This window comes from Electrophorus electricus, chromosome 3, assembly GCF_041902795.1.
Source record: "Electrophorus electricus isolate QZ-2024a chromosome 3, ASM4190279v1, whole genome shotgun sequence".
In the NCBI taxonomy this organism is placed as follows: Eukaryota; Metazoa; Chordata; class Actinopteri; order Gymnotiformes; family Gymnotidae; genus Electrophorus; species Electrophorus electricus.
The window spans coordinates 3,926,541-3,935,465 of NC_137499.1; the positions used below are offsets into that span (position 1 = coordinate 3,926,541).

The 8,925-nt window shown below is 43.7% G+C and overlaps 1 protein-coding gene across 2 annotated transcripts; it reads left to right on the forward strand.

Moving 5' to 3' along the window:
- The first annotated feature begins 1,477 nt into the window (after positions 1 to 1,477).
- LOC113578591 (trace amine-associated receptor 7d) lies at positions 1,478 to 7,807 on the forward strand. 2 transcript variants are annotated; one of them, XM_027011951.3, is made up of 3 exons: positions 1,478 to 1,972; positions 4,552 to 4,904; positions 5,319 to 7,807. In XM_027011951.3, exons 2-3 carry the CDS (start codon positions 4,646 to 4,648, stop codon positions 6,185 to 6,187), a joined length of 1,128 nt encoding a protein of 375 aa, XP_026867752.3. In that variant the 5' UTR covers positions 1,478 to 1,972; positions 4,552 to 4,645; the 3' UTR covers positions 6,188 to 7,807. The 2 variants fall into 2 exon arrangements, with proteins under 2 accessions (XP_026867752.3, XP_026867761.3); XM_027011960.3 differs by having other exon boundaries at positions 1,478 to 4,904.
- Positions 7,808 to 8,925: the final 1,118 nt, after the last annotated feature.

Here is an 8,925-nt window from a genome sequence, read left to right on the forward strand (position 1 = left end):
TACTGCCACAAAAACCTTCATGCTGTTACGTGTCTGAATGAGGCAGACGCGTGCAAATCACTACTGATAAGGCTTTATTGAATAAGGGCATTCCCGATACGTTGTCAAATAACAGGCAGTGGTCCAAAACAAAGAACCAGGAGTGCAGGCAGAAGCGCCAGAGGGCATATCCAGAAAACCAATGTATTAGAAAGGCAAAGTCTGAGACACAAAAATGCTGACTAGAGAAAAAACACCACTCAGTATGCTAAGGGGAACCAGAGCAATACTTCAAAAAGACTGCAAATACGAGAGAAACAAATACACAAAACTAAATAAACAAACAGATGTACACAATTAGAAAGCCCGGGATGACGATCTAGGTAGACAATGCTGTGAGGTGGGTGCAGGTTCCGAGTCTTCTACCTGATGGGAGGGGAGATGATGGGAAATCCAGGCCGCGGTAGCCAAGCTGGTAGGAGGTGTGACACATCCACATGACTGCCACTAGAGTGCCTCTACAAAGATGTGCGGATTTATATCTTATGGACCCTGCACATTGCAGTACGTTAGTTATCATTGCTCTAGGTTCATCTGCAGTACTGGAGCATGTCCACATTACAGAATTAAAATGTTTGCAATGTAAACAGTTAACGACGAGCAATGTGAAAGAAAACAAGTGTAGACTAAATGTAAATGACAGGCAATGTAAATGAGGATTCTTCAAGGCCAGTGCTTTTTAATGTATATGTTCTATTAGTCTATATCAAGCAAAAAATCTGATCTGAATAGTAGTAAGTAAATGATTTTATGAATGTTGTGCAGGGCATACAAATCCTGCGACAGCATACAAACAAAATAAAATTATGCAGCATTTGCAAATCACCATGCACAGGCAGAATGTGATGCCATATAGAGTAAACATGATGCTGGGAAAAGAGATTGTGTAGATGTGAGCATGTTGACCAGTACACTCTAGAGGTGTTAAAGATGGTGGTTTCTTTATTTCTTGTGTGCAAGTTCACTGTTAGAAAGAACCATGTCATTTGAACTATGCAAAGAAGAATAGATTTCAGAAATAAATATTATAAGTGTGATTTTTTTAAAAACATGTTGCTTCGGTGAGTTTACCTTATGACTATACAAATATCATAACATGATAAGTATGCATGACATTGACGTCAACTTGGGAATAAAACATTTATCACCTGTACTGCAAATCAGTTTTTAATTTCTGATTAGCGAGGGGTTACATGCAGGCAGATTTACATGCTAGTAGAAGAGAATGAAAGTTATTTGGCTGTAGAGATAAAGAACTGGAGCTGGACACTTGGGTGTGTATGAATGTAAGCACATTGTGTGTGAGGGGGTGTAAGGTGGAGTAGTGAAACAGATATAGGTCACAGAAGGAGAGAGAGAGAGAGAGAGAGAGAGAGAGAGAGAGAGAGAGAGAGAGAGAGGGAGAGGGAGGGAGAGAGAGAGAGAGAGAGAGAGAGAGAGAGAAAGAGAGAGAGAGAGAGAGAGAGAGAGAGAAAGAGAGAGAGAGAGAGGAGACTGTGGAGCTGTCATTGTGGGCTTGAGTTTGAGCAGGGGTAGTGAGAGAGAGAGAGGGTGAGAGAGAGGCTTGAGACAAACAAATCAAAGGGACAGATCATCACATGACACCAACACAGCAAAAGCACTTTTTCAGGGAGGAGTGTGAGGAAGAGGAGGAGAGAGAGAAGCACGAAGGAAGAGGGAAGGGGGAATCCCCACTGTGAAGCAGAGGCAGCTGAAGTTGTAAAGACGACCATTAAAATGGATGTGCTGCCCATCACACCCTGCGACATGTGCATGTCTGCCGGAGACAGTATGAAATGCCTGCACTGGCCCTGGACCTAACTCCACATCCATACTAGGCTCACACAGATGCATCGCTACATCCATGGACTCGACTCTGTCCCCTCACATGTCAAGAAATAACAATCTATTTCCCATCAGCCAGCATTTGCAGGTAAGTATACTGGCTCAAATGGGGATATATTACAAATGAGATACTTGGATTTGTAATTTTATTGTCTAGACATATTTATAATATTTATAATATTACCTTCATTTCAGTTCAAAGAGGACAACATTTGTAATTTTCTTTTAAAAATTACATTAAGTAAATGGGATGAAACAATAGTAGTATACAGAGACATAGTGAGTTCCTGTTTTGGGGAGGTTATTCTTGCTTTCCTATGTTGTTATTCCAGACTAAGCCCAAGCAAGATAATGATCTCTTTGGCATTCGTGTCCTACAGTATTGCGATTATCAGAAAATGAAACACATACATTTGCCTTGTGTAAATGTTGTTATTTATTACTTATTGATCGCAGACATATTCCGTTTGTTTTGGAATATGAACAAAAAAAAATTACTCTGCAACCAGGAGTGGGGTTATAAACATGCTGTATGTGATTGTGTTTAGACGTGAGTGTTAAAACCGTGAGCTCAGCTGAGTGTTATTTTACTGCTCATTTTGTATATGTTGTAATCAGTTACAACTATGCTTGACAGCTTCTAAAATGAATTCATCCAAACCAGAGGATCGGCCTAAAGGTGAGAGGTCAGCGGTCACAAATTAGTTATTTAAGAGTAGAAATGGCAAGAGAGAAATGGCTCTACTGGGCTGCAGGGGTCACACTGCCCCTCACTGTTATACGACAGGACTGTCTACCCCAGCCCACAGCCTGTTCGCCTTGCGTGGGCCCTTCTGTCTCACTGAACCAGCACCGTTCCGGAACCACTGGGCGGCTCTCCTCCACACGCAGCCGCTATATACCCAGCCCCTCCACGCATCACCTACCTCACCTCCTTCTACTCGGATTGTCTTGGTTACTGAGTTTGTTCTGCAGCCTGTCCCGTGAGCGAGCCCTGCACTTTTAAAGCCTGTTCATGTCTTATTTATTCAGCCAACGCACACATACAAACATCACACTCAGAACATTAGGCCGAGATTTAAACCAAGCCATTTATGGAAATGCAAGACACGGGGAAAGTTTGCTAAAGCACGTGTGTTGAGGAGATGCAGACTTGTTAGACAAAGAGGCGGAGTAAGTGCTTGTGCGTGTGTGTATGAGAGCGCTCGGCTAATCGCAGCATTGGAGCCCCTGCCCTGGCTCGGTTCCTGTCACCAGTGGTCTCAGCTAGCTGCCTCCTCCAGCGCTTAATATTTCGCTCGCAAAGTTGATGTCGGCGCGGCTGGCCACGCATGCCTAACAGAGCAGCTTGGGGCGGCGTGCGCGCCGTGTAGACAATGTCGCGGTGTAGCTCTGAAAGCGAGGTAATAGCAGAGGAGGTGGCTGAAGTATTGAAGTGGCGAGATGGGTAGAAACTGCACGCTTTGCACACCAGGACAGCGTCTGCACACTGTCTCTGCCTCTCTGTGGCTGCCAGGGTGCTCACACGCGCACACACATATTAGGGGAGTGTAAACACGTGCAGTAGTTCACAGAATCTTATCTATGTTCCCACACTGGTTTTCTCTGTGCTGCTGTGCTCCTTTGCATGAGGCTGCAGCGGAAATGAGGTTTTCTCACACTTGCAACAACAACAAAAAAGTCTCAGAAGTTTTCTCAGCTGTCAACTTTCATTGTCTGTAACGGAATAGATCAGCAAAAATCGGGTTTACACAATTTTCGCCAGATGTATTCGATCATCAAGGATATCTTCATTGTCTAATTTTCTTCTTTAGATTTGCAGTGGAACAAGGCCTAAAGTAGCTAGCAAGTAATTTAATCAATTAGAATTTTACAAGTGTCATGCCAAAATCATCAAAACATTTACCTCAAATTGTTATCTATACAAAGGGACAAAAGTATCACACAATGTCAGAAACCACAAGTCTGTTTCACATTAAGTAATAGCTCGATGTGGTTTGGGGCAGATGTGTTAGTATTTCAGCATGCAATGTTCATGATGTTCTCTAGTGAGTATACATTTCCCTTGTTGGTAATTATTCTTTTAACACCTGAGACCAGTCAGTTCCTTCATGCATTGTACTCAAGAACATTGGGAGACAAACAGAAGAGGCCAAGGTTTCTGCTTACACTAACAAAGGACCTCTGATTCCTTTCATCTAAACACAAAGACAGATTAAGTAAAGCATGAAAATTGATAAGAGTTATCAGCTAGATTTAAACAGAAATACAACACAAAAGATTTGGCTGCCTTGCCACTCAAGAGACAGAGATTATCATGGGGAAATAACATTGCCAGATGTAATGAATACATGTAGAAGCCTTGAAATTGGCCTTGAAATTCTCTCATTCAAACTGTGCTATTATTCATTGAGGGTAGCCACTTTTACTTTCACAGACATGATGCACTGAAACAATGGTACATAAAATACTATGTATAACCATGGCAACATCTGATTTTGCATTATGGGTAAAAATAGACAATGTTCTCATTGCCATGTCGCAAGCAACCAGATAAACCATTAGACATTTTGGTATTCAATTATATTCAGTTCTATTCTTCCTGAGTTCCCTTTTCTGTGGGAATGCTGAATACACATCTTTTTTCATTCATTTTTTTTCCCGCAGCGTTGCCGTCAAGCAAAGGAATCAGACGCCAGCCGCGGGTCCACTTGGGATCTTTCAGCACCTTTCTCTCTAACGGATGGCTTGGTAGCACGACATGGCTAACGCCAGCGTGCCCTGGGGGACCGGGGTGCTAATGGGCCTCGCGGACCCCAATCAGACAGTGGACGGCTCGGGGAGAGGGGGCCTTCCTCTGGTACCGCTCTGCACCATGTGTTGCTGTGGCCTGCTCAACCACGCACTGACCGTGGTATTCATGGTCACCTTAGCCTTCGCCATCGTCATCGGCAACGTGGTCACGCTCACGGTCTTCATGCAGACGCGCCAGTCCCGCACGCCACAGGGTTACCTCAAAGGTGCCCGCTAAGATTTTCACACTACGCTGCACGCATTGACTTTTTAACAGAGCTTGCAGTTCAACTTGCAGTCCAGAAGAGGGCTGTATGGAGCACATTTGGATAGAGTTTCTGACAGCAGGGTCAGATCGCTGACTCATATGAGCATAAATAAATAAAATTTCAGCTTGCACAGATAACCAAACCAATATTAGAGAACGTGAGATCAGTTTATTCTCCTTAATTTGTGTTTATGCATAACAAAGCCTCCGTATACCTTACAAAGGCCAAAAGGACAGGACAAAAAGCAATTAGTGAAATTTTAAATTTGGCATACATGAAGTTCCACACATTTTATACCTAACAAAATGAAATGTTGACGAATGCTTGCAGTCCAGTGCTAATGTATAATCTCTATACGCTTCTGGTTCCCAGTATCCCTGGCAATAGCTGATATGATTGTGGGAGTCTTGGTGGTGCCATTCTCGGTCTACACTGAAATATCGCTCATGGTGACCAGTGCTCCTCCAGTGTGGTTCGAGGGTGGAGCCGCAGCCCCAGCGAGAGGCGGCTCTGGCTCCACCTCCTGGCAGCCGTGCATGCTGATTGGCCCAGTATTTGCCAGCTGTACCTTCGTGTCCATCAGCACCATTTTCCTCATGACGGTGGAGCGTAGCGTGGCCATCCTGCGGCCGCTGCACAAGGACACACTGGTGACACGACGGCGGACGTTGCTCCTCATCCTCATCTCGTGGGTGGGCAGCTTTCTGCTGGCCAGTGCGCCACTCGTCCTGAGCGCCAACTTAACGCTGGAGTACAACGGGTGCAGCCGCATGTGCAACTACGTGCCGCAGCCGGCCAACGCCAACGTCATGCTGCTCTTCCCTGCTTTCGACTTCACCTTGCTAGGTGGCACGCTGGCCGCCAACGCACTCTCCTTCACCTGCATCCGCCGCTATGCCCACAAACGCAAGCGCTTGTCGGAGGGCGGCCAGGGGCCGGAGGCGGCCGCCAGTGGGGGCAGCAGCCTCCACCGGCCTTCTTTCTCAGACATCAAGGCAGCCAAGACCATCGGCATCCTCACGTTCGCCTTCACCGCCTCATTCTCGCCCATCGCCGTGTTCGTGCTGGGAAACGTGGTGGGCCATGTCTGGTGCGATTTCTCCTTTTTCGCCTTCTGGATCCTGACAGGCAATAGCTGCTGCAACGTCATCATCTATAGCATGCGGGACCATCGCTTCAGGAAAGGGGTGACGCTACTCTTTCAGAAGGACCGCTCACCCCCGCACTCTGAGAAGAGCTAAGCTGCTCAGACAGGGAGCCATATACGTCGCCGCCTCCATCTCTGTCTGCTGGGTTCCCGCTCAAGAGAACGTCAGAGTGCTTTTCAGGAATACCATGTACTTAAGGGACCAAAAGCGATCTAAACTGTGCCATGGCCTAGATTTTATTATTTAAATCTAAAGAGTCGTGCCATACTTGATGATCAACAATTTGGCAGAGGCAGCATTTTAAAAAGATTAGATTTTGCACTTTATTCTGCCCTTTAGGAGTGGATTTTTTAATTTTTTAAGATATCATTAAGGACACATTTTTTATCTGTTTTTCTGATTTTCTGTTTTGGACTTGTGAAAGTGTGTGGCTTCTTATCTGTAGAGATGCACTGGTTATTCAGATCATTGTTGACAGAAGCCTCTCAGGATTCTGTTTTCAGAAGCAGAAAGATAGTTGTCTTATTACACAAATGGCATTTGTATTTATTTACCACTAGTGCAGCCAAAATGCTTTCCTGTAAATTAGTGTTGTTTTACTCTTCCACTAACAGATTGACATAGTAGACAGTGCTTAGCTGATTAGCCTAAATTCCAACAGGCAACTCTCTTTGGGGACTGTAGTATGTCATAGAACACAGAAATGTTCAACCAAAAAGACAAGTTTGGGCTGAAAATCAAGGACCATTGACTCTGGTCTACAGTACATTCAGGTCATCTCCTTTGCAAATCTGCTGCATATGAAATAATTTTTATAATGTAATTCTTTCTATTACAAACCAGTAAACTGTTACATTTTCAAAATGCGTTAATATCATTAAACAAAACCACAAATTTCTGTTATGATGAAAGACTAGCAAACTAAAAAAAATTCCACACCCATTGAAACTTTATGCTTAATCTAAATCTAGCTGCAGTTAATTTTCTGTGGATGCAACAAAAAGGTTTAACTAACGTGATAAACATTGCCTGAGTATTTTGCTGTGATCTATACTCAGAACACCATAATGCATTTTCTTAGTGTTGCATTGTTCATTAGCTGATGATTTCAGTTTTTTTTTTTTTTAATAAATATGTTTTCAAATGCTGTTTTCTCAGCATATTCACTGAAGCTAATATTACGAGACAGATCATCTGGCAGCCCAGTGCTTCTGTGTTCCGTCTTCTGTCTGAGCTGCAGGACTAAAGTATCTCGGGTTACTTTAACCACCTCAGGATTCAACGTTTTACTTGTTGTGTCTAAGAATACAATACTGAAGGTGTGTATGCACAGTACAGTGCAGACAACATGTAATGCATGCTACATGGGCTACTGAATGTAATTGGGCAATGTAAGTGAATTGTATGATTTGATTTGGACAGTTTCTTCACATTCTGTCCCAGTAGGTGACCTCCCAGTTGGTTACTTCAACATTAGCCAACAACAAAACAACAGTAACTGGAACACGATTTCTTTGATGCCCCCGATGCGAATGTAATACAAATTCTATCTTCCTGGTATAAAATATTCAGTGCATATGATATGTTCCAGATATCGCATTTAGTCAGTATGTATGCTTCTTCTAGGAGCGTAAAGAACGCATATACAGATGCCAGACATGCCCTGATGTGTGCATATAAAGAAATGCATTCATAGCAAGAAGCTACTTAAATAGCTGTGAGTCTTACCTCAGATCATGCCAGTTCAGGACTAATGATGAGAAGAACCTTGAGGAGTTCAAACGCAGCGTCCCAGGGAGAGGGAGACACAAGGACAATAGCGAGCCTGGTTGAGGAGACAAGACGAAGAGTACTCATCACTGCAGTCCTATGAAACACATCAAACCTGCAGGCATATGCAGCCATTCCCATCGCAACGGGGTTAAAGGAAGGTACTCTGTGAAGGACAGCACTGAGCAAGAAGTGGGAGACAACAGAGAGCAAGAAAGGCCATAGAAATTCAGAAACAAATAAGGAAACCCAATAACATGCAACACTGCTGATTCAGAGGTTCATCAAACTTTGAAACTTAAGCCTAAACATAATCTAAGTTTCACTGCTGTATATCTTGTGGCTACTCCTACTACTGAATTTTTACAGATGTGTTTTCACTTTAAAATTTTGCAGTGGGCACACTGGCAATGACATGTTTCTATACGCATAATTGGCCTGAAAGAATTGCCTCATGCTTTGAGTCAGCGCAACGTTTGTATGTAGGAGAGAATCTTATTGGTCCGTATTGTTTGCTTCCCCAACTGTGTCGGGTCACAGTAGCATGATGTAACGGCTGTCACTTTCGCCTGCTTTTATCCCATTCACAAACAAATACGTGAAACAGCAACGCCGTTGGCAAGGAGACAGTTCAAGATGCAGTCAACACCTTTTTTCCCGCAGTCTTTGTCTTTTTATAGTCCATATTCAGTTTGGGATCTCTTAAGGGAAGATACAATTGAACGCAGGCCACCTGTGGCCTTGAATCACTTGTATTTACAGGCAACAGTGGCAGCATCACAGACTTGCTGCAGGGCAGACAGTCACTCGCACTAACCCCTAACCACACCACACCCCCACACCCCTCGTCAGAGCTGCAAACATAAACAACCATAATAACCAAGACGCGTGAGTCATTGGGTTTAGGCATGCTCGGCTGGAAATGATTAGGATGAGAATGCAGAGAGGCCTTGGAGCTATAATTTCATCAATGTGGACTGAATCTTAAAAATAAGTGGAAGATTCATATAATAAACAAACGAAAAGAAATAAATGTAACTGTAATACACAAAGATACAACA